This window comes from Drosophila grimshawi, unplaced genomic scaffold (assembly GCF_018153295.1).
Source record: "Drosophila grimshawi isolate 15287-2541.00 unplaced genomic scaffold, ASM1815329v1 contig_311, whole genome shotgun sequence".
NCBI lineage: Eukaryota > Metazoa > Arthropoda > Insecta > Diptera > Drosophilidae > Drosophila > Drosophila grimshawi.
In genome coordinates, this window is record NW_025063098.1 from 4,324,603 (window position 1) to 4,349,919 (window position 25,317).

General features: G+C 36.4%; 1 protein-coding gene and 2 non-coding genes across 9 annotated transcripts; 1 reads left to right on the forward strand and 2 right to left on the reverse strand.

The window, feature by feature from the left end:
• Window positions 1-28: 28 nt before the first annotated feature.
• LOC6564053 (serine/threonine-protein kinase DDB_G0283821) lies at window positions 29-2,210 on the reverse strand. Of its 7 annotated transcripts, none has more exons than XM_032737287.2 (7): window positions 2,113-2,210; window positions 1,864-2,057; window positions 1,369-1,806; window positions 954-1,031; window positions 810-875; window positions 384-749; window positions 29-311 (listed from the first exon to the last, which is right to left on the reverse strand). In XM_032737287.2, exons 1-7 carry the CDS (start codon window positions 2,150-2,152, stop codon window positions 102-104), a joined length of 1,392 nt encoding a protein of 463 aa, XP_032593178.1. In that variant the 5' UTR covers window positions 2,153-2,210; the 3' UTR covers window positions 29-101. The 7 variants fall into 7 exon arrangements, 6 of the variants coding, with proteins under 6 accessions (XP_032593178.1, XP_043070916.1, XP_032593177.1 ...); XM_043214981.1 differs by having other exon boundaries at window positions 29-287; window positions 810-887; XM_032737286.2 differs by having other exon boundaries at window positions 810-887.
• Window positions 1,137-1,210, reverse strand: Trnat-agu. The gene has a single exon. It is a non-coding gene; the product is annotated as a tRNA-Thr (tRNA).
• Window positions 2,211-9,921: 7,711 nt separating the features above from the next.
• Trnat-agu lies at window positions 9,922-9,995 on the forward strand. Its single transcript has one exon. It is a non-coding gene; the product is annotated as a tRNA-Thr (tRNA).
• Window positions 9,996-25,317: the final 15,322 nt, after the last annotated feature.

Here is a 25,317-nt window from a genome sequence, read left to right on the forward strand (position 1 = left end):
TATTGAATAATTAAATTGACAAAAAAATTAAATTTAATTATAAAAATAATGTGCACCAACTTTAAAGCTAAACATACATAAGTTAATAAGAATTTCACAAGTCATTTTAATAGTGACAATAAACTAGCTGAGGTCGTAACATAGTTTATGTCTTTTCTGTGTCGTGGCATCATTTTCTTACCTAAATGACTGCTGCTTGCCTTCTTTGTTTTTATCTCGCCGATTATTTCCAGAAGAATGTAGAGGCAAATGCACACCACTGTGTAGATGAGTAACGTGATTATGATCTGTAATATAATGACCAATAAGATCTGCAACAATTACCGATTATCAAATGCTGCCTCACTCAATATATATACCTAATCTGGTTGACATTAACTCACGAGGAGCAGCATTTCCATTGCCATTATCAGCCACTCCATTGCACTATACGAGGCTAGCAGATGGCGAAAATTATTCGATTGCGATGTTCCCATTACACTCCCACTATTGCTATTGTTAATGTTTTCCAATGTGTGGTCCGGATCCACATCGATAGTGTTACTACTATCAGGTCCTGATGATGTGCTGCTGGTATCACCACCATCAACGCTATTATTATTATTATTATTATTGTCTTTCCCCAAGTTGCTCTCCGCATTCAGGGGCATATACCAAGCGTAGTAAAAGTTTCGCAATTCAGATTTTGGTGACATCTTTTTCTTCAATTTCCTTGTGGCAGATGTATTTATTTTTGCGTATGGTAGATGCTGAAAACAATTGTTAAAATCCTCGAGGGAAAGTTTGTTTGGAAAATCGCATTCCTTTACCACTTGACTGCTATTGGCTATTTCCATTTTCTTCTCGGTCGACGTACTTACATTGCCATGGTGTTTCTGAGTATGCAGCTAATTAATAAAATATATTAAAAATAATAGTTTTTTAGATTACACATATTTTTACAATTGTCGTACCACATGACTTAGATTCATTATTTCCATTTTATTGTTTGTCACCGTATCTGTATTTGTATGGTGTTCAATAATATGCAGCTAGTTAAAAGTAGTAGATTAGATATTTGGGATTATATTAAAAAATATAAAATAAAATATTTGTTAAAAAAAGAACACAATTTTATCAATTGCGGTTTCCACAATAGGCCCCGACGAGATTCGAACTCATGATCTCCTGTTTACTAGACAGGCGCTTTAACCAACTAAGCCACGGCGCCACTGGCACATTGCTGAATAACTTAACTACTAAAGCAAAGCAACGCACTGTTAATGCCAAGTACGTAAAGCTGCCTCACTGTAAACTTTAAACGCTAGATGGCGCACTAAACAATGAATGTTATTTTGTGTAGATGGCGACACTGTGAGTTGCACTTACATTTCGCCTCATTCCACCGTAGGGATGCAACTCAAAGATATTATAACTCTCCGTGCTCGTCTCTGGCTGCTCAATCTTTTTTTCTGTGATGACCGTTTGCGTTTCGACACACTCGTTGGCATAGTAATTGTACTGCATATCTCCGCTGGAAGAAGAGGCCGGAGTTGGCTCACAATGTTCCGTTATGCGATTGTAGAAGCTCCGCTGCCCAAAATACCGTTCCTCACAGTCGACGGGCGTGCAATTGCGCAAGTAGTCCTTGTCCCAGTTGTTGCAGTCAACGAAATCCGTGCGTCTGCGCAGCGATTGAGCGCTCGGATCCAGTGTCTCGAAACGCGTATCAAAGTGTAAAATTTGGCTAATTTGATCCATCCTTCCGTTTTCATGATTCATGCTCCAAATGGCGATTGGGCAGCTGCCAACGCGATTGTAAACAGACTGCAACAACAACAGCTAGGAGAAATACAACGATTTCCAATTGAGTTTTGTACGCACCTCAGTGGGCAACACCAGGGATACTGTAACACTCTTGCCCGGCTCAATTGTCGTCAAATCACCGCCAAAAATAGTACCTGCCTCCACCTGTTCCCCATTCGGCAGATTCAATGTGCAAATGCCATTTGAGTTCACTGTCAGCTCCAACATGTCCGAGTCGATATCGTTCTTATCATTATTGCAGACAGTCACATCTACCGTTTGAAGATTTAAACTTGCGAATGCTGCGCGTAAACTTTGAAGGCTTACCAAACATGAGTCCTATATCATTATCACGGGGCTCTCGCATATCTATGCGCGTCACAGTGCAAGTCGGGTAGATGCTGTGTATGCTGCTATATATTACAATAACATAAAGCAGCTGCTGTTGTAACATTTTCAATAATACAAAAACATAAGAAAAACTTGACTGAATTTGCTTTGCAGCGCATGTTACGAGGGGATCAAGGATAACAATTATGCTTGTGCCGTCGCTCCTTTCAGTTTTAAATGAAAAACGCTAATGGCTCGTTGTTTAATTAAGTGTAATTTTAGCAGCAACCCCTTTAAGGTTGCCCCCTATATATGATATCCATACGAAATATATATGCATATATGTATATGTATGCGAGGGGTCGGTTGCATCCATTGCAATTTATGTTTTAATCATCAAATGCGACCCAATTGATCAACATTGTTGCCATTAATTTATGCGGCGGAACAATGTTTTGAAGTGGCAACTGAGGACGTGCAACAGCGGCAGCAGCTACGGCAGGTGACACTTTCGTGTTGCATATTCATTGTGTGCCAAAAAGCGTAATTTATGCTAAAATATCAAAATACCTAATTTGACAGGAAATAATTAATTTGTGGAACGAAAGAAGAAGTGCTGCCATTGGGGCACCAATTAAAATTATTTCGCTTTCATTACCCAATGAGCCACTCGTAATAATATAAACACACAACCAAAAAAGAAATCCAACCACAAAAATAATATAAAAAATAAACACAAGTAACAACAACAGGCACCATGGGCTCCAACAACTGCAACTGCAACTGCAACAACAACAACAACAACAGAAAGAAGTTTAAATAATGAAATCACTTCGCACCATCTCGAAATTGCTCATTAACATTTTGTGTTTGCGATATCAACTTGTGAAAATCGCAGACCAGGCCAGCCTCCAACCAGGTCCAACTTGCCAAGTCGCCAAGTCGCCAAACTCTCGTACTCACAGTCATACCTCGTTTATGCGACACTTATTGCAATATGCACAAAGTCTACAATTGAATTTGTTAGTTTAGCTGCTTGTTTCAAATCTGCTGGCAAATCTGTCTGTTGAGAAGTTTATTATAGCAGTTTTGCTATACGATTTCTGCATCTTATCTTTATGGTATTTATCTTGAAGGTTGGCAGGAATATAATAATAGCTTAACATTTTTTTATATATTCTGCCTTTTGGTTTAGTTTCCTAAAAACTTTTTCCATTTATTTTATGACTAAGATAAAAAATCAGTTAATGATCTTCAACATTTTCGCTTCTCTTTTCACAAGCCTTGTGCCGTAAACTTATTTTCTGTCAGTTAACTTACGGCTTAAGCATATTTACTGACTCATTATCCTAACAAGCTTATGATAATTTGTAAATAATAATTCTCTACTTTTTTTTAACTCAGTTGCCTTAAGACTATTTAAGCTTACGACTTATTATGTAAATTAAGAAATAGTTATTCTCTTTTTAATAAATTATTCTAGTTGTTTTCTAGTTATATTTTTGCTGGTTTTAAAGGGTCTTTCTGAATTATTATGTAAATTAAGAAATAATTATTTTTTATTTATTATTTCTCTGTTTTATTCTAGTTGCCTTAAGACTATTTAAACTTATTTATTATTTTAAGAAATAATTTTTTTCTATTTAATATTTTATTCTAATTACTTTAGCTTATGTATTGTTTTGTAAATGAAGCAATAATTATTCTCTATAATTGTCTTAGGGCTATTTCAGCACATGCATTTAATATTTAATAGATCGTGCCACATTATGCATGCCTTAAGTCAGCTATGCAACTTCTAATTGAATTTATGTTCAAATTGTATACTTTTTGTTGAGCACGAAAATAGAATTCAAATTGGAATTTCTTTTGCTAGTCCAACAGGGTCGATTTAGTGCTTTATTGGCCTTTGTTATCGCAATAAAGGCAAACGTATAAACGTGTTTGCAACAAAGACTTGGCCACTTTCAGAGGCAGACTCTAAGGCAGCTACTTGGCTTTTATTTATTATGCCACATTGTTGCTGTTGTTGCTATTGTTGTTGTTGTTGTGGTCTCTTCACTGTTAGCTGCAGTTGTGCTTGGCTTGGCTTATTAGTTGGGTCAGCATTGGCTTTTGAGGTGTGAAAAACTTGTCCAGCGCCCCCGCCACAACTTGTCCACTGATGTTTCTGTTTCTGCTCTTGTTGTTGTTGTTGTTGTTGGACTCTCGTCCTGTTGCCAATGACAGTTGCCCTCTGAAATGTATTTTTCGGGTCGTGATTTGTCTGCGCCGTCGGTCGGCCAGCTCTTGGGGCTCTTCTGGGGCTCTTCTGGGGCTCAGCAATTCTTGTAAAGGTCGTCTCCACGCTTTACTCAATGAATATTGGCAGCAGACATTGTTGGACTGGTGGACCAAGGTGTCCACAGCCAGGCAGGCAGCAGATAAGGCCAAGACTGGACGTGTATTCCAGTAGCCATTCGATTTATGTTAAATAAGCCAGGACGCAAGCGCTGTTTGTTGTAAAATACCAATTGCTGACCGAGGCCTTCTCGCAGTGATTCACGTTTCTCGGCTCGAGTGTAAAAAATAAAATAAACAAAAAGAAAATGAGAAAGACAAAAATAAAAAAGAATCATTGGCACTGCATCAGATTTCTTAATTTAATTGGCTTTATGCAAGAAATTCTTGGCTTGTTCTAAGGCTGGCTTTTATAGACAAGCTGTCTGGCCAGGTGCTGCCTGCTTTTTATTTGCTTTTGCATGTGAGTGTGTGCGGGTGTGTGTGTGTATGTGTGTGTGTACATTGTGTGTTTTTGTGTGTGTGTGTGTGTGCAGATCGCTCAAAGGCAAAACACAACCAGGCAAGAGTAGAAGCAGCTCTGATTGCATCTTTTTCGGACTCTGAAACGTGGGAAATGCTGCTGCTACTGCTTAACCCAATTCCGATTCCCTCAAAATGAAAAACTTTTAGAGAAACATATAAACAATAAAAGATATGGTTTTTTTTTCATTACCGAGCCGAAATAATAATAATATTCATTGGTAAATGCAGCAAGTTATTATTGCAAGTTGTGCATAACAATGAAAAGAATAAAAACTAGTAAAAACTTTACAGATCAAAGTGCTCGACTAATAATTGCCCTGTAATCAACTCTAAGAAAAAATGTTAAAAAAATGGACTATAATCAATTAGTGGTTATTCATTTAAAGATATTTATTTATAATTTACGTATATAATTTGAAGGTCTTTCAGCCGAATGAAAAATGAATGGACAAGTTGAATAAAAGTACAGTCAATTGAATTATTTCATCTCAGCAAAAGCCAGTCCTATAAGTCCTAGATAGGTTTTGTATTCCATGATCTTAATATTATCTACCATTTACCCACTTTATGATTAAAAGGCATATTTAGATTTCAAATAAATAAGAATGCTCAAGTCGAGAGAGCTCGACTAGGAGACAACTGAACTCAAGTCTGAATCGTTTATTAACATTTATTGTAGGTAAATATCTTGATAAAAAAGACATACCTCAAACATATATAATAATTGCGATGCCTATGGTTGCTATCGGTAATCGATTTGTATCGATAAAAAGAAAGAAACAAACAAAATCGGCTTGGCTGTTACTGCTGATCAAGAAATACATAGTTACTATGCCTTCTACTGCCTGTCACATACTTTTCAACAGCAGCATTCAACTCCTTTTAGCCATGATCAATTGGTTCAGGGTATAAAAAAAAAGAAAAAAATGAAAATCGTTGAAGTTTTCCATCATCGCGTGCAGTGGCTGCATTTTAGAAACAATTGCAGTGCATTTAAGCATAAATGCAGGCGAAAAGTTCAGACCGAGTCGACAGTGAATAAGTGAATGGGTGTTTGAGTGTTTCGCACTGAGTGTGTGCAGCAGTGTGCTGTTTGTTATTGTGTGAATGTGAGTGTGTGCGACACTTAATCATCAGCGTGAAATGAGGCACAAGAAATGCGGCTGCCACTAACCAAAAAAAAAAAAGGAAAAAAACTCGAACACTCTCATAAATATATACATATATATATAAATATAATTATATGTATGTGTGTGTGTATGCATGTACATTGGTATACAAAGTATATGTATATAATTAAGCCATAAATTCATAAAAGCTGAATTTATGGCTAGAGCTGCAACAAGGTAGACTAGCTAACAAAAAAAATATAAAAAAACAACTCAAGGGGCGTCTTAAAAAAACACACACAAACAAACACATAAACAATACTTTGCCAAAGAAAAACAACAAACAACAACAAAAAGGAACTGCATTTAAATGCGCGCGCATGCGAAATGGCAGCCACTCAGCAGATTTGGAGGGCTGTTGGGGGGTGTTGGCCAAGTTTTTCTTCTTGTTTTTGTTGTTGGCGACGCCATGTTTGACCATAAATGCCGAGCGTTTTCCAGCCAGCAGCAGCCTGTCGTAAATTTAACGCTTTCGTTGATATGCTCGAGGGGGGTAAAGGGGGAGGGATGGCTTAAGCAGGGGGATGAGGGTTGCACTTTACTTTATAAAATTTGAATATTTATTATAGCCCACATTTTACCCAGCGCTATCGTTATGCAAATTGCTGTGCACTTTTGCCAAAAACAAAATCAAGAAAAAAAACCTTGCAATGCAAACTACACAAAATTTGTTGCATTATTTTGCCCTAAATGGAAATCGAGTTTTGCAGCACCTACATCTATGCAACTGCCTCCCTACTTGGGGTGGACGTGTGCCGGATTTCGTGATGTACAAATTAAGTTTAAAGTGCTAGAGATGAACTTTTGCAAAGAAGAATGTTGAGTGTTTTTAATATTTTTTATAAGTTGATGATGATGGTTTTGTTTCAACTCTTTTAAATGGACTAGGAACTTGCACCTATAAGGGAGCCCACTTTAGATTGGTTTTAAATTTGTGTCAAGACAGTAGAATACTTTATGTAGTATTTATAGCTTATAAGCTTACTATTTCAAGGACCCTTTTTAACTTTAGAATAAATATGCTCTAAGATTTGAAAAAGTGTTTTAAAACTGTTTGGTAGACCACATTGGAATAACTCTCTTCATTTTAAATATGTTTTATTCTGGTTCCACAATATTTTTTACTATGAAATAATATGTATATAATATCATAATAATATAATATGTCACTATTGGTAATCTTTATATGCTATAGCTAGAACTATAAATGTCTTTATTAAAGTATCGAATATTTACAGTCCTTGGTTTTTATATTGTAAACCAACTTCTATTATATATATTTATAAACCAATTTCAATTAGTCTGAGAGTATATGTAATCTTCGACCTGCCTCAGATATCCGTTCTTTCAACTTTCTTGAGTGTGTCTTTCTTTTGTGCTTATTGCTGCATTTTTCAAGAACTAAGCTCAAAATATTATCAAACATTATCGATTATATTCGTGAGTGGCTTTTCGTGTAGCAACTTTCAGGGCTGTCCGAAACTCACTCGAATGTAATTTAAGATGACAAACTGCTCGCATTACAACGTAAAGAAAAAGCTGCACTGCCCTATCTTACCATCTACGTATCTTGCTCGCTCCCTACACTTGCCTCTGCTTCGCTCTTCCCCACCTCTCTCCCTCCCTGTTATATATTACTTTGTATTGCTGCCTGGTGCAATTAGCATAATCGCTCTCAAAAATTGCAAGTTGAGCTGGAAGGCAACGCCAACAGCCGCGCATATCTGACATTGTTAATCGCCGTTGTGTCCAAAAACAAAAAAAAAAATAAATAAAAAAACAACGCAAGAATAAAAAAGAGCAACATGAAAAGGGTTGAGGGTTGTCGTCCACATACATGGTACTTAGAGTAGGGAGCTGGGGGTCCCCATCAAAAATTGAATACTATAATTACGGTAATTAGGTAAAATGCTCATGACTGCTCGTGTCATGGCTGCTTCCTAATGCGAAAATAACGTCATTAATATTTTGGCCTGCTCGAGATACACAGTCTCTCCAACTATAGTTGTAGAACGTCATCTAGTCCTGTTGCAAGCAGCGCCTCGAGGGACAACGCACTGCCACACGTCATAAAACTGCATGCCTTGTGCAGCAAGAGTATCCTTTAAGTGTTCCCCACATGCTTTAAATGAGGCAGCAGCAGGTGCAATCTGCATTTGTTGCCACGACACGTTGCACGAGTTGCATTGAAATTGTTGCAAACAGAAAAATCTTTTGGGGGTTGCTGCGCAACTAAAGGACAAAGCGTTGCAGTTAACAGCTGGCTCTGATACTTCCCCCCTTCCTCCCCCCTCACTCCAGCCCCCTCCGTCATGCAATAATCCGCTATGTGGCTTAGTCCGCCAGCCGTGGCAATTAAATGCGATTAAATCGCAAGCGCAAACTCTTCAACTTCGAATGAAATGCCAGAAAAGCAGTCGCAATTATATTTGAAAATGTGCATGAAACAACGACAATAAAAAAATATGGCAACAACAATAGCAACAACAAAAGCGGTAGTTGCAACAATTTGCATAAATATTTGCAGCAAAAGAACAACAGCAACAAAAACAACCACAATACAATCAAGTAAGAGTGCTGCAGTCGAAAGTCTTTTGACCACAAGATACTCTATACCAAAATCTTATATAAACCAATTAGGATTTAATATTTTCATCAATTTGCCATAGACAAAAGTTGCTCACTTTTGTGAAAGTTCAGGGGGATAGAAAATTTGGAAAGAAATATGTTTGTTTGATGTTTACTAATATAAATAATGCAATCATCTTTTGATTTGAAAAATCTTTGAAAGATGTAATATAATTTGTTGTATTTTTATTAAATAGATGTGGCTTATTTCATTATTATTACATTTCTGTGGGATAAGCAAGCTTTTGTAAGACATATAAAATTGATTCAGCTTTGGTGATTTGCATATTAACAAAACTAACAAACGTCCCTATGTTTATTTATTTATTTAATGTGGAAAAAAATAAATTCTTAGACTAAAAATTGTACATTAAATTTAAAATGTAAGTTACAAATTAAATTATATAAAATGTAAAGAGAGAAATTAAGTTAATGATGTAAAATTAATGAAAAAATACAAAAATCAAAATGTAAAATGGTGCAAAATTTACTGCAAATCCAGAAAAAACAAATCAGATCAACATTTTTTAAAGCGTTAGTAGCAGAGAGAAACCTTTTTCTTGTTTCTTATTAAAGTAATGATCCTGTTTATCATCAACGAATGTAAGTTTTATATTCGAACTGCATTTGAAAGCAACGTGAATATATTTATTGAATATTAGCCAGATAGATACAGACATATAGACCCATTCGTTGTCGATTATTTGCAACAGGGTATCTTAGCCAGCAACTGAAGGCAGCAGCAATGGCGAATGCATTAATTAAACTCATGGCAAGGCAACGAGGTTGTGCGGCTTATCTGAAAGGCGAAATTAGCTGATAATATGCAAAACATGGCGAGAAATTGCAGCCTGAGCCAAATTTCAAAATTATTACTTTGCCCAACTGCACACTCACACACATACACACACACACACACATTTAAACACCTCTCTTCTCTATATATTCCTTGAATTGCAACTTTGTATGCTCTTGAGTTGGAAATTCTCGACATTAGCATTATTTAGTTCCATTCAAGTGATTTCAGTACATTATTTTGCTTTCAAATCAAATAATAGTCATTATCTATCAGCAGCGCTATCTATTTCTAAATTTGGACAACCTGATTGATTTCAAATTAGCTAAATTGAATGTGAATTTCTATGGAATAGCTTTCAACACGCGCGATCTTCAAACAGAGGCAAGCGCTGGCGTCGAATATGTGGGCGCCGTGGCTTAGTTGGTTAAAGCGCCTGTCTAGTAAACAGGAGATCATGAGTTCGAATCTCGTCGGGGCCTATGCAAGACATACGAGTGTGTGTGTCTGTGCAACAATTATTTTTCTCAATTATTTATTTAAAATATTTTTGCATATTTAATGTATATGCCATTTGTATATTATAACGATTATTGTTGTATAATCAAATTAAAATTGACATTCTGTTAAGTTAGAATGCGTCGCTTGTAGTACTGATCAATATATTGTTTATTTGTTTCATTAGTATTTTCCTAATGATAACAAAATCATACACATTACTTGGATAATAACTTTAATTAATTAATGTTAATAACCATTTCGATCAAGTTTGATCAGTGCTTTGAGCTTCTTTATTACTCTAAAAGCTCATAGGCGTGTGCTTTTTCGTTAATGCAATTTAAGTTCAAATACTTTGGAGCTTTTGCAGAAGCTTTTCAAGCTTTGTTTATATTTCAATTTTTAGATTTCTACGTATATAAAAGTATATTTATTTATATTTTGTATATGAATGTATTTATTGTAACAGCTGTTCATTAAAAGCTCCATGCGTTATACTCATTGTTTAAGTGTTTAAGGAAACTTTCTGCAGCATTTAGTATGAGAATATGGAATCAAAAATTCACTCCGAACTTTTATTAGCGTTAAATACCATTATTATTATAAGCATATGTTAATAATAATTTGTGCAAGTGTTTTTTTTTTCAATATATATGCAAAATAAACAAGATTTAATTAGATTGCAAACCAGTCAGTGCATAGCACCAGTTCCTAAATAAAAACCGATCTAGAAATCACAGTTTTTTCGGATCAAGTGACTTTTTAACTACTGTATTTACGTATTTATGCACATACACACATATGTATGTGTGTGTGTGTGTGTGTGTGTGTTTGCAACAAATTGTCTCATTTAAACATGAAATCGCTTCTGATTTAACAATTGCCATTGTCAATAACAATTTGTAGAGCTGTCAGCTATGGAAATTGAGATTCTAATGAATGACTGACTGACTGACTGACTGGCTGGCACTACTATTTGATTAGTGCGAGGCCAGTAGCAAGTAATTCAACCAAACCATTACAACAGCAACAACAACAACTATGACAAACAACAGCAAGCAAGAGCAGCTTTACAATGTTTCCAAAGGCTTCCAATGCAATGCAAAAAAAAAAAGAAAAAATCAAAAACAGCAGCGGCGGCAAACGTCCATCAAATGTCACGATCAAATGCTGCCTTGCAGATCAATCGATGGCAATCGTTCGCTTGGATATCGATAATTACGTAAGACACGCAACTGCAACAACGTGGCACAGGAATGGGATCGGCACTTGGACTCGGCTCATCGGTTGCAGTTGCACTTACAGTTGCAGTTCCTCTTACACTCTAGCAAAAAAATATGAACTATTAAAAATATATCGTTTTATTGTTTTAAAAAGTGCATTTATAAAACGTAAAACGTCTTCTTAAGAATCTGCATTATCAGCTAAATAGCCAGGTCGGTTTCGCATGCTGGGAGACATAAGTCTCTTAAGTGCCAAACATATTTGTATCTATTGTTTTTTTTAATTTTAACAAGAATGTGTGTTCTAAAAATCTTTAAAAATGTAGTCCACTTTTTTAATTTTATAATAATATATTATTGGGTTGTCGATTGTTGGAAATCGTTTATATTTTTAAAGAAATATTTTGAAATATGTGCGTATTATTTCATTATTCTTTGCTTTGTAATTTCAAGGCATTATTTATAATACTTGTAAAAATGGATTTATGAATTGTGCAACGTCGAAATAACAATTTAGATTTAGAATTTAGGGACATATAAGTATTCTAAGCAAATAATATTAGGAGAAATTCAAAAAAGAGTTTGCGTTTTTAATTTTATAGTAATGCACTATGGGCAATCGTTTCTACTCTCAAAGAAATCTGCTGAAATAAACTCTTGTAATATCTTTTTATAAGGCCAACAATTATTTCTGATTTTCGGGGCATTTTGTAATTTCAATGCGATTTTTGTATAACATGTACCTGCTTTTTGTTACTTAATTCTTTTTTTTTTTAACTGTACTTGCATAGCTGCAATTAGTTTGGCACTTTCTCTTGACCTTGCTTAAGCCTTAAAGTGGGCAAACATTTTCACAGGTACGAGCCGTGGAAGAAGCCAAAGGCTGTTTGCCAGCTGTTTTTTTTTTTTGCCGCCGCTGCATCAATGTCAATGTCAATTCTGTCTGTATGTGTCCATAGGGCGTTGCCTCATCCGCTGCTTAGCCGGGATTAACTTCCAACACATGCTGCAAGTGCATTTGTGGCCAGAAGGAACATGTGCAGCAAGCAGCAAGCGGCAAATAGCATACCATACCCCATACTCAGAGGATGAACTGAACGCATCTCAACAATAGGCACCATTGACATGGAGCCTCAGAGAATTATGTTGCCAATGTTGCCAGTGTTACCAATGTTGTTGTTGTTGCTGTTGCTGTTGCTGCATCGGCAATTATTTATTATCCTGTTTGCGCCCGCAGCAATGCGCCATCTTCTTTGCTTGTCTGCGCGTCTGCTGTGCGCCCTGTCGTCATAATTCTCCCTTATGCCCCACCCCCCTCTACCCGTACCTCTTCTCTTCTCTGCCCTTCCACCCCTCATACGCCTCTTTCGCAAATCACCGTCGTCGTCGCCATTTGCCTGGGCAACAACATATTTTTGTAAGTTCTTCTTTTCCTCCACTTTTTGTGAGTTTCATAAATTTTGTGGTTGCTGTTTTGTTGCTCTGGGCGACGTTGTTGTTGTTGTTGCTGTTAACTACTGCTGCCTGCTGTTGCCCGCTGTGGCTGAGATTCATTCCACAGAGTGTGTGTGTGATTGTGTGTGTTGCACCCGTGTGTATTGGTGTCTCCTCCCATATATTCCAATGGCCAGTTGCAGCAGCCACTCGTCTTGCTCACTCATTCGCCGCCTTTTTGAGTTGAGTGCGTTTTTCTTTTGTTTGAGTGAAAGTTGAACTGCTTCTCTGCTGTCGTTGCCTGCTACTGGCTGCAGTTCCATTTCCAGTTTGTTGCTGGACGGTGGCAGTCCTCATGTCGTCATACTCACTGTCGACTTGTAAAACTACAACTACTGTGTCAATGAGAACTCCTGTATGTATGTGTGTCTGTGTTGATGAATACGTTGATTTTTGGCTTTTTCCTAGCTTTTTTTGATACTTGTTAATTTTTGGTTGAAAAGGTTATGCGAACTATGCAAATTGATCAATTATAGTTGAGATATTGGCGTCAAAAGTAAATTGACTAATGATGTAGTTAAATGTAAATGGAAATTAACAACTTCACAATTAACTCAAACTATGCAAAAATGACTCTGAAATTAATATATATATTTTTTATATATTTTTATGTCATACTTGAACTTGGGTTAGGTATTCATAAATTTGTGTTTTTCATAAGAAAGAGCTAACTTAGAATATTATGAAGTCCTCTAGATAAACTAAGTTCAATCAGTAGATGAATCTGCCGAGGAATCATCAAAGCACATCTAGGATTTTATCGCTCTACACAGAAGAAGATGCAGTATTTAATGAAAATATATCTTAAGCTTGGAAGACATAGAAATCCTAAATGCTTGAACTCGTGTAACAATTAAATAGAAGGGAGCCACAATACTTCAAACTAGGTCGCAATGCACGAGGATCCCCACAAAAATAATACCCTAGGCTGATGTCGCCGACTGTCTGCAATAGTCAATATAGCCATGATGGTTTATCTGTTTGTTTCTGTGGCAACTACTCACTCATTTTTAAAGTTATCTTGGCGAAACTTGGCTTACATTCGTCTTTGCTTTGCCTACAAAGATTTCCCAAACAAATGAACCCAATATGCGTATTATTCAAGTTTTCACATGTGGACTATCATTATCAGCATTCATTGGAATTATGAGCTCTTTTTTGAGCAACTTTTATGTTTATAAAGCTTTTCTGATCAAACTTATCAGCTAAGCTTGTTATTTTCTTTATAAAATTTAATTTAGTTATGTGTGTTCCTAGTATTTGGATAAAAAATGATTAACATTTCTATTTGTCTATTTTATAATGATTTTTTAATTTGGTTCCAGTCAGCTGACGTACGCAGCTGAAAGTTATAATTTGAAATGTTGAATGCATCCCAAGACTCCCTTTGCAAGATGTTTGAGAGTTTTCCGCTAAGTTGTTTTACATGTGATTTTAAACTAACATTAACATTTGTTCTCGTGCCACCATAATTTTCTTAATCAACGATTTTCTATGTGAAGGTTGCATTGTCATTGCTGCCCCCTTTTCCTCTTCCTCTCAACTGCGTTCAACGTTTATTGCGTTGATTTTGAAAATGACAACACAAGCACTTTGCAAAACATTGTTGCAGTTTGTAGTTTGCCAACCCCTTTGCAACACTGAGAGAAAATGGATTAGATGTGTGTGTGATGTGAGCAATTTACATATGCAAAGTACAAAGAAAAAGTTATTAAAATCAAATCAAAAATGTAACCAAACGAAATGCTTGTTTCAGAATATTTTTTGATAATGTTATGTTTTGAAAACTAAAATAAATATTTTAAGTTTGAAATCTTTGTGGAAAGAATTAAGATTAATTTTAAAACGGATGCATTTAATATCTGAAAGTATATAGCAATATTTATTAAAATCAAATCAAAAATCAGAATCTTTTTTGATAATGTTGTGTTTCTAGAACTAAAATAAATATTTGTAGTTTGAATTAAAAAAGTAAAAACACCCTAAAATCTAATAAATATTTCAAATTCTTATTATTTTTCTTAAATTTAAACATTAAATTCTATTTTCAATTTAATTATTTTATTACTTAATTTTTTTTTTTTTGTGTCGACTGATTTTAAATAAATAAATAAAGTACTAACTTTATTTTATCAGTGTTGTTTGAAAATTACGCGTGTTCTCACACACACCCACGCAAGCACACACTCGCACACCCACTCACACACACGCACACACACACACACACAGAGGCACTTGCACACACAACATGCATATTCATATGCGTGCGCCCCTTTGTGTCTTCACTTCGGCCCCCTCTTTTGGCCAGGCATCTGCTTTGAATGCATTTTCAATGGCATTTTGATTGCAATTGGCTTGTAATTGCTATATTTAGTTTAATGGCAGCCAAGAACACGGCATTACATCTATAACCGTCTAGCTACCTGTTCACTCCACCCACATAGATACTCACCCACACATACACACACACACATAACACACACATACACACGCACACACACCACGCACAGCAGTCTTGATTGACTTTCAGTTTCTGTGTCATTAAAGCGGCAAACTCTCTCGTGGTTAGTGGGTTACACACACACACACACACACACGCACACACATAGTCAATCTTTTTGCCAATTTTGTTGGCCAAGTTGGGTCAGCTGAGCTTAAGCCATTGAACCTTTGCGTTTCCCTCCTTGCACATAAATCACAAACTCATCGACACATTTTTGCAATGAGAATGCATAAATTTTGAGCGTAAAACAAATTTTCACAGCATCCCGATTGTCGCATCGGGGTTTTTTCTCTTTCTTCTGTTTTCTTTTTTTTTTTGTGTGCCCCATGTCAAAGTTCCCGCAGCGGCGTTGCAGTGCCAACAGCTCCTGGGCAACAACAACAACAACAATTGCTACACATGTCTGAGCTGCCTTAACCCAACTCCAACTCCAACTCCAAGCCCAACTTCTTGGCTGGCTGGCAACAAGCGCCAGTTGTGCAGTCGGCATTTCGCCTTGTTTACGCTAAGATGGCGTATTGTATAACATCATTATGTGGACTTCGTTCATGTTCATGTCATAATTTTGCAAGCCCCAACAGTCAGTCGGAGCCGGAGTTGAAGCTGCAGCTTGCAGCTTGAAGCTTGAAGCCGGTGTCGCAGCTGCCTCCTGCTGCATTCCTCTGTAGCGCCAGTCGCATCTCCAGCCGTGCTTGGATTGGTGATGTATGTATGTAGTACATATACATATGTACGTACATATATGTACAGCACACAATACCAAGTGAATATCAGCATCAGCATCAGCATCGGCATCGGCATCGAATCAGCATCGGCATCAGAATGTTGTGGCCGCTGTTTGTGCCATGTTTTGGGCTGCGTAATTAAAAATAAATTTTCGCGCGCTGAGCGAACAGGTGCGGACTGCGGGTGTGTTCTGATAAGCAATTAAAAAATAAATTAATAAATAAATAAAAAAAAAGTAATATTAATAAAAATGTAACCATGTTTTTGGTGTGACTAGGTCAAAAGATAATTCAATCTTAAACATAGATTAAAAAAAAATTAAGTAAATCTTGGTTAAACATAATTAATTTTAAACTGATTATAAGCAGACTAAATATTTTAAATTTTAAAGTAGAATAATTTAAAATTTTCATTTCTAACAAGTTTTCTTTTTAACAGTCTATAAAACTGGATAACTAAAGAGGAACACCTGTCATCCTTAGATAGCTCCCAAGTTTCTCTTCTTAGTTTTCATATTTTTAAATCAGAAGAGATTAGGTTCTGAGCTCTGGAGTCTGATATTTGTAAGTTCGAATTTCAAACGATCCTTTATATTTATTTTAATGGATGACTAAAGAGGATCAAATGTAATTTTCAAAGCTCAACAGTTGCTCAATTTAATTTTACAACTAAAGATACTTGTAATTTACGTTGCTTATATTTTAAAAGTTAATTAATCGCACATTATTTTTATAGCAGCTTCCACCTGTTGCAAGACGCCATAAGTTGCCAAGGAGGCGCTCCTGGTGCTTAAACAACTTGCAAATAAGTTTTTGTTACTTTTTTAATTTAATGAATATTCTGGGACAATTTATTAGCCAACATATTGATTTCAGCGTTTGCGGTGTGTTGTTGTCCAGTTGTCTCTTTTGCATGCGTTTTGCATTTGTTGTTGTTGTTGTTCCAGTTGCTTGTAGTGTTTCTTGTTGCTGTTGTTGTTGCAAAGTTTATACGGTAGTTACCGACATAAATAGCAGCAATTTGGCCAGACACCAGCCAACACAGGGGCCCAGTCCGCAAACTCAGAGTACCACAGAACGATAGCCAAAGTCGAAGCTTGCTGAACAAGCTCACAATTAATATGCCCAACCCGCCGCCCGCACCACAGGCGGTCCTGTGCACGGTCAGAGGGTCGCTGTGATATGGTATGGTATGGTATGGATTGGTATAGCTGGACTCACTGTGTCCTGTTGTGGGGACCCGATTACCCTAGCAAGAGATAAACAAAAAGAAAAAAAAAAAAATGATGCCTCTCGGTTGCTGTGTGGCGATTTATGGCTCTTAACAAATTGTTAATAAATATTTTATTTATATTGATGAGACAACTCGAAATTATTCACAATTTGTTGTGGAGCTTTATTTCATTTTTTTGTTTTTTGGGTGTTTGGGTTTGTTTCACACAATTGTCTCGCATTTTCGAGTCTTATCGAGTTGATGAAATAATTTCAGAAGTGAACAGCTGCGCATTTGTTTCAATTAGCCAAACTGACCGAACTGACCAAATGGTAGATATAGATGGTGTCTTCCCGTTATATGATTGATCTGTGTGGCCATCTTTGGGTTCTGGCACCCTGTAATTAGCGCGTGAAATGGTCTTCCACATACCCTTAAATATAAAATAATATGCATAGTTGCAATACCCTCTAAGTATGCATTTTTTTTTATATTTTTCGATCAGACTCAAGAAAAACTGGTTTTATTTTGATATGCTTGATTTACATTTATTAATATGTCTGGCATTGGATATATTAATTAAGATTCGACTTCTCACTTGACTATTATTAATTATTTTTTATTAAATGAAATATATTATGCAATTATATACCTAAGCTTTAAAAAAAATTAATTTTAATACAACTTGGTCTAATTGATATTCTCGTATTTAAAAAGAAAAACCTTTTCACAAAGATAAGCAAGTAATATTTAAAGGGTATTTAATATTCATCAATTCTTATATTAAACTGATCATATTTCTTATATTTTCTGATGTTTTGGACAATTGAGAGTGGAATTTAAATGAGTTTAGTTGCGGGTAGTGCAAGCTACCGCCTCGCTGGTCCGCTTATGCCTTGGACTCTACCTCCTCCCAGCAGCTGTCAATCACAATGATTTATGTCGCCGCCACAGTAATACTGAGAAAGAGATAGCTATACGCAGAGAGATAGAGAGAGAGTGAGCAAATTGTGCTGTGTTTTTGTATCTGTGTGCATTTGCCTACATCAACGCGTCAATTTATCTTTCCGCAGTTGCAACGAAACTCATCAGCGGCGGCTTCTTTCTTCCATAAAGGAAAACAACGACCCCGCGACCCCCTCGACATGCCCCGCATATGCGGCCTGGCGCTTATGGAGGTTTATTTTGTTTTATTTTGTTGTTGTTGTTGTTGTTGTTTTTTACACATTTTTCATTTGAATTTCATTTCATTGAATTGCTTAATTGTCGCAGCTTTTGATGAACTGTTTGTTTGGATTTGCCGCGACAGTTTTCATGGGCTTCTTGGATACGATCTCAGTTCTTGAGGTGTGGCCTGGCCTGCAGTTGCCACTTGACTGGAGATGATGCTGCCTTGCCCCTTCCTTCCGCCATCCGCTGCCTCAAGTTGCGGCAGCTACTTTTGCCCTGTAATTTGACAGTAATTTCGTTTTGTTTTTTATTTTGTGTGTGTGTGTGTACTTTTTCAAGCGTTTTCGTGACACAGTCGCCATTTTGGCTACCTATTGAAGCCATTTACATTCCCGGCCCAGACATAAGACAATTGTGTGGCTGTGTTTTTCTGCCCCACCGCAGCTCGCAGCTCAATTTACCAATCAAATAACAAATGCGCCGCCAAAGCTGCTTATTAATGGCGTCGGACAATACAACGGTTGATATCCAACAACAACAATAATAATAACAACAACAGCAGCAGCTTGCTTCCCCAACAGCCCCATCTATATAATTTCAACGAAATCTCCCATTGTCGATAATAATTGATTTGATTGATGCTTCTTCGACGGATGAGGCTGCTGCGGCTGCAACTTCGGCTGCGTCTGCGGCTCTTTTCACTGTTGATTGGTTCGTCTGCCATGCTTCTTCTTCTTTCTTTTCCCTCCTTCTCTCTCTCTCTCTCTTTCTCTGTGTATGCCGTCTGTCTGCCTCTCTGCATTCATTTGGGTTCGTCCTGGCTGCTTGCTTAAATATTTCGCTGCTTTGTTTATCCTTCAAGCCAGAGTTTGAGCAAGATTTCTAAATTATCTTTTTAAATTTTTCTACTTCTCCATATGAAAATATTATCATTGAATTTATTAAATAAACTTGTATTTTTCATTTTTTAATATTAAATTTCAAAATAAGTTGAAGCTTATATATTTTTTTTAGTTTTTGTACTGTTCAGCACTAATTTAAACCATGGAATGAAATTAAAAAAACATTCCAAAAACTTTTGGAAATGATCGTGTTTGAACAAGTTGAATTTTTTAGTTTTGCTAATTAGATTCCAAAACAATTTGATTCTTTTTTACGTCACAAATTGAATTATACTTTGCGGATTTTGGGGTAAAAAATATATTTTTTTGGAGTGACTGAATTTTGTTTAATTAAATTTTATGTTTATTGACAGACTGATAATCTTGAATTTTTTCATTATTATCAATATTAGTGTCTTGCAAAAAATGAGACTTGCAAAAGGGTGTCAGATACACTTTATATAAGCTGCATTAGATAAAATCTTCGGACTGGCAACCGCAACTCTGGACTACACAATAAACTTAAAGGCCGCACTTGTTAACAAATTAGGTAGATAAATTTGCATGCGACTCAGATTACAATCGGCAAATTGGACAATGGACGCATCGCTGACCTCCTCAAGCGTTGACTCAAAGCTCCTAGGGGGGAGAACCGAGAGACAAAAGAGGAACAAGTGTTAAGGCTGCTGGCAAATTGAGTTCATGTTAAACTGTGGCACAACATCAGATCAGATGTGTGTGTGAGTGTGTGTGCCCCTCTCTCTATCTCAGAGTGTGTGTTGAGGGTGAGTCTTGATCTTGGGGATTTGTGAAACCGTTGTCTTAGTTTTCACACACAGCGCCGAGTTCCACTTAAATGCAGCGCTATGCTTTCAAAATAAAATTAATCTTCATTGGAAGCCATCGACAGGAGTATAATACTAACAACAACAACAAAAACAGCAACAACTGTAGTGGAAAGGAACCAGCAGACAAAGTCAGAGCCGCTGGCCGAAAGACTGTGCTGAGGAAAAATTAGCGCAAATGATTGACAGCCTAAATGCGAATTTAATGGAGAACTGTTTTTTCTGAATGTTGTTTTTCTCCTTTTATTTATTAGTATTTTTTTTATTTTTAGTTTTGGTCTTACTGGCGCTGGTGGGGCCCACAAGGCGTCTTCTGCCCGCCATCCTCCACGCTCTGCTCATCTGCTCATCAGTCCATGTTTCTTCTTTTTTTTTTCATGTCTGTTCGCTATAATTTGCACAGCCGACAACCAACGTATTTCGTCGTAGCCCCTCTGTAAAAGTAAAAGCAAATTGTTTCCCCAAAAATAAGACGAAATTGATACGAAATTGATGCTTGGACGAAACAATTTTCGACTCCAAAGATTGACTGAAGTGTGTGTGTGTGTGTGAGTGTGTGCGTGTGTGTGTGTAACCGTTACATAACAGTTGTGTATATAATATCACTTCAAACTGATGATCTTCCACGTGGGAGATCTGGTTTGCGGGGAACAAGTGGAGACAGTCCTTTATGAAGTTCTTTCAAATTCGAATTGTAAATGCAGTTTATTATCTCTTTCAAATTGGACCCTAATACCCTTTAGCCTTGCAGAGGATATTTTAATTTTGTCGTGAAGTTAGTAATGGGGTCCGTGACCCCATAAAATATATATATTGTTGATCAGCATCTTAAGGCGAGTTGTAGATATGTTGGAGCCAACCGGATCAGATCCATTATCAATTAGTTGCCATAAGAACGATCAGTTGAAAATTGACAAACCATTTTTGTTTAACAAATCAACAAATTTGGGTGAAATGCATCGGACTACAATATCATATAACTATTATTGGAATAATCAGTAGGTTTTTAGAAACGAGGAGAGACAGAGACGGCAACAGAGCTGGTCAGAGGCAGTAGGACTCCGACAAGCCAGATGTCTCCTAGGTGGTTATAATCTTGTACGTTTTAAACAGATTATAGCCATGGGAAAGAACAGCCTTAGGATACTTACTGGTCTATTGACAGGACACTGTAGACTAAGAAGTCAGCTAACAAAAATGGGTATATATAGTAGCGATCTATGTAGGTTTTGTGAAAGAGAGAGGAATCCTTAATGCACATCCTAGCAGAATGTGTCGCCTTAACTAGAAGAAGAAGCAGCATCCTAGGGGCGAATGTTTTGAATTGCAAAGACATAGAAGACCTCAGCCCAACAAAGAACCTCACGTTCGTTAGGGAGTTGCGGCTGATGGAAGAGCTATAGGCTCAGAAGGGGCAGGGCACAATAGATCAAATAGGTCGCGGTGCAGCTTCCCCCCAATAATAATAATATATATTTATACATTGATAGACTCACTTGACAATTTGAAACATTTAAATTAAATGTTAAATTGCTGCCCAAAAATAGATATGCATAAATTTTAATAAAGCTAACAAACTCCAACAATAAATATGACATAAATAATATATTAACAAAATCATGTTTTACTTAAAGAAATTACTTATTTAATTGTTAATAATTGACAAGGGGTAAATAAGTAAATTGTGATCGATTTAAATATGACAAATGAATTCGGTTAACTGGCTAATATCAGTGTCACATTATCCAGCTGCCCACGCTTACCACATGCAAATACCTACACCCTGCACACACACACACACACACACACACACACTTTAGTTAACTCATCGCTATCTGTTGGTGTTGTTGCTGTTATTGTTGTTTGTGTTGTGCATTTGAAATATTTTATTTGCATTCTGATGCGAATGCGACGAAAAGTTTCTGCGTGCTGTTGTCCGCGAGACGTCAGAAGTGCATTTTTGCACGCGATCCTTTTTTGGGCTCCTTTGCAATCCTTTTTGCCCATGGACTGGCACTGGCACTGGCACTGGCACTGGCACTGACTGACGTCACTTGGCAGCAGACAATTTATGCGGCCAGGACGCCGGGCCCCCCCGCCAACAGCAAAACTGTCTCCCGACTCGACTGTCCAACTGTTATCGATACGTAGACTTAGCTGCCTCCATATATATATATATATATATGTATATAAATATATATATATATACACCATGTGCGTGTCATCAAGTTGGCCTAAAGTGACAGTCGCGATTTAATGGCACTGGTCCGGGTAAAAGTTACAAATTAATATGTTGCAGTCTCAGTCCCAGTCCCAGTCCCAGACCCAGTTGCAGTCGAAGTTGAAGTTAAAGTAGCCGTTGCAGTTGCATTTGTAGTTTGCCCGTTGGGCAGCACTTGCAATGAATAATCAATCGATTTCAGTTCAATTAGCACCTTTTAGTGTGCAAAATAGCGCGCCCAATCCACTGCCCACATATATATATATATATACATATGTGTACCTGACTCTCTGACTGTCTGGCCCTGTCAATTGGCCTGTCAGCGTTGCTCAAAAGTGCTTAAGTGCTTATTGCTCGAATCACAGCAACAACAGCAACAACAACAGCAACAACAACAACAATACCAACCACAACTAGTTGCTGCGTGGGCCTTGTCCCAGGGCTTGTTTGTCCAGTTTGTGCCGTTCCCAAGCGACAATATATATATATGTATATATCTTTTATCATATCAGCTAGCGACCCTTTAAGCGGCTAGCTGGATAGGCGTGGGTCGCATTTATGCAGAGCTCAGCAAATAGTTCAACTGTCAAGCATTTGGCGCCCAACGTGTTTGGGAATGCTATTGCCTCATGCATTTGCAATGCATTTTTGTAACAAATTCAAATTAATTAATAATAATAAATCCAATAAATCCATCAACTTTTGAAATTCTCTTTTTTTTTTATTTCATTTATATTAAGCTAACATTAAGTTAGTTTGTTATTATTTTTTGCACTTAGTTTTTTTTCGCAATGATTTTGAAATAGGACCGCTTTTTTTATTTATATTTTTTGATTACATAGCTTAAATGTCTCAAAATTTATTAATTTTCTTGGACAGTTAACTCAATTGTTAAACTTCTTTCGCTTATATATCTGTAAATTAGTTTGATGAATAAAATATATATTTTAAATATAAGCTCTTAAGTATGAACTTTACAAGTGAAATGTGTATTTCCTATGTAAACTTCTAAGTATGATTTTTACAAGCGAAATATTTATTTTATATGTTATTATTAAGGCCGATTTAAATTTTAAATATTGCTTAGCTAATATATTTAACTTCTCGCATCTAGATTTGTATAACTAAAGCAAGTTATTATATATTTATTTAAATATTTCTGTTCGCTTCCTCATACAAATAGGTAGATTATCTATGGCGAATGAATCAGTTAATCATATCCCTAGTTGAAGCGCCATTCAATGTCAGTTGGTCGCACAATTTAAACGCATAACTGCAAATTATTTGCCATTGTAATAAAAATTGACGCAGCTTTACTGCAACGTGGTTTTGTAACGTGTTTTCCACAATTGCCGCAGTGCACAACCTTCACATAGAAAATCTCTCAACAAGAAAATTACACACAGCAACAGCAACAGCAACAACAACAACAGGCAGCGACACAGAGGGGCGTTAGCCATCGAAGAAGGGGCGTGTCAAACATTGACAATTCCTATGAGAGGGTCAAGGGATTAGAATTGCGGCAAACCACAGAACTAGAACCAGAGAGTGCAATCGAGTACAACACACAATGCCAGCCAATTAAGCGTCAAAAATGATGGTTATGACGGGTTCTTTTGGGCTTGAGTGTAATTATTGCTTCTAAGTCGAGGAAATTGAGGTACGAGCAACAGCAGACAGTGTCAGAAAGGAACAACGAACTGAATTTCGTAAGAACACCGAAGTACACATACCCTTGTAGACCGCAGTCAAACTGCCAACATTTAAATTTCAATTTATATTTGAAAAGCTGATTGATTTTTCCCTTGAAAGCTATATGATATTTGGGCTGTGTAACTTCTGAAGCAGAAAATGTATTAATTTTTGGGTTCTACGGGAGCTTTATAATCTGATATATTGGTACATATGTGCTTCCTGCACCAAAAAAACGGATATATTTTTAATTTCTTCAAGAAGTATTTGCATCGTTTATTTATTTATCCTTGCGCGACAAGGTTGAGAATTATATAAGTTGAGAATTATTGCACTAGTCACAAATGTGAAAAAATATATATTTAGGTTAGATTAATGCTTAAGTTCGTAATAAAAATTAAGAATTTAATTTAAATTATTTATTTATGTCTTGTCTTTGTTTTTCTGAAAAGAGGTTTTGAACATTCAAAAATTACCTTAGTCGCAATTTTAAATGTGTTGCGCTGATGCACCTCTCCGATACTAAAGTTTAATGTTGACAACTAATTAAATTATTAATTCTACTTAAAATGATGGCTGCTCAAGAATATTTAATATACAATATAGGAGACGATTTGCGTTACAAACTTCAAGGCAAAAAGTAATCGCCCCTCTGTAAGGGTATTAAAAGAAGATGCAGAGAAATTAAAGAATAAATATTTAAAATTATTGCGGTTTCCGTTTTGGGCAACCCACGTCGAATCAGCTGTCGCTGCATCCGTTCCTGTCAGTCTACAATGTGCACTTGGTCTTAGGCTACTCCCAACTGGCAACTTCTTCTTGTTGCAAGCTAATTAATAAACATTAGCAACAATATGTACACGTCTAGCGCTCTGGGCTGCTGATTAATTAATAATTATTTACATAACTAATTAAAATGATCGACTGCAACATGTTCATGCGCAGTTTTCATTAGTCTGACTGGCTGACTGATTGCCTAACTGACTAGTTGACTGACTGACGAATGGTTTGGGCCGTGAAGCGCCTTTAAAATCCCCATAAAATGCCAACTCGAAAAAAATGCAATGCTGCTGTCCACTCGCAGACAAATTTAATTAGTGATTTGATTAATACTCGTTATAACCAATTCAGAAAAGTGGAAGAAAATAATTAGTAAGTGTGGAATACACTTTAAATATACTTCACTTGAAGTTTATCTGTTTATCATTTAGGTAGTGACTTAAGAAGAGATTTTGATAGCTTATTTATATTTTAAAGATTTGCTAATTGTTTTAAGCTTTAAATAATTATAATTAAATATATTATAAACAAAATAAATTTTATTAAAATATTGATTTGA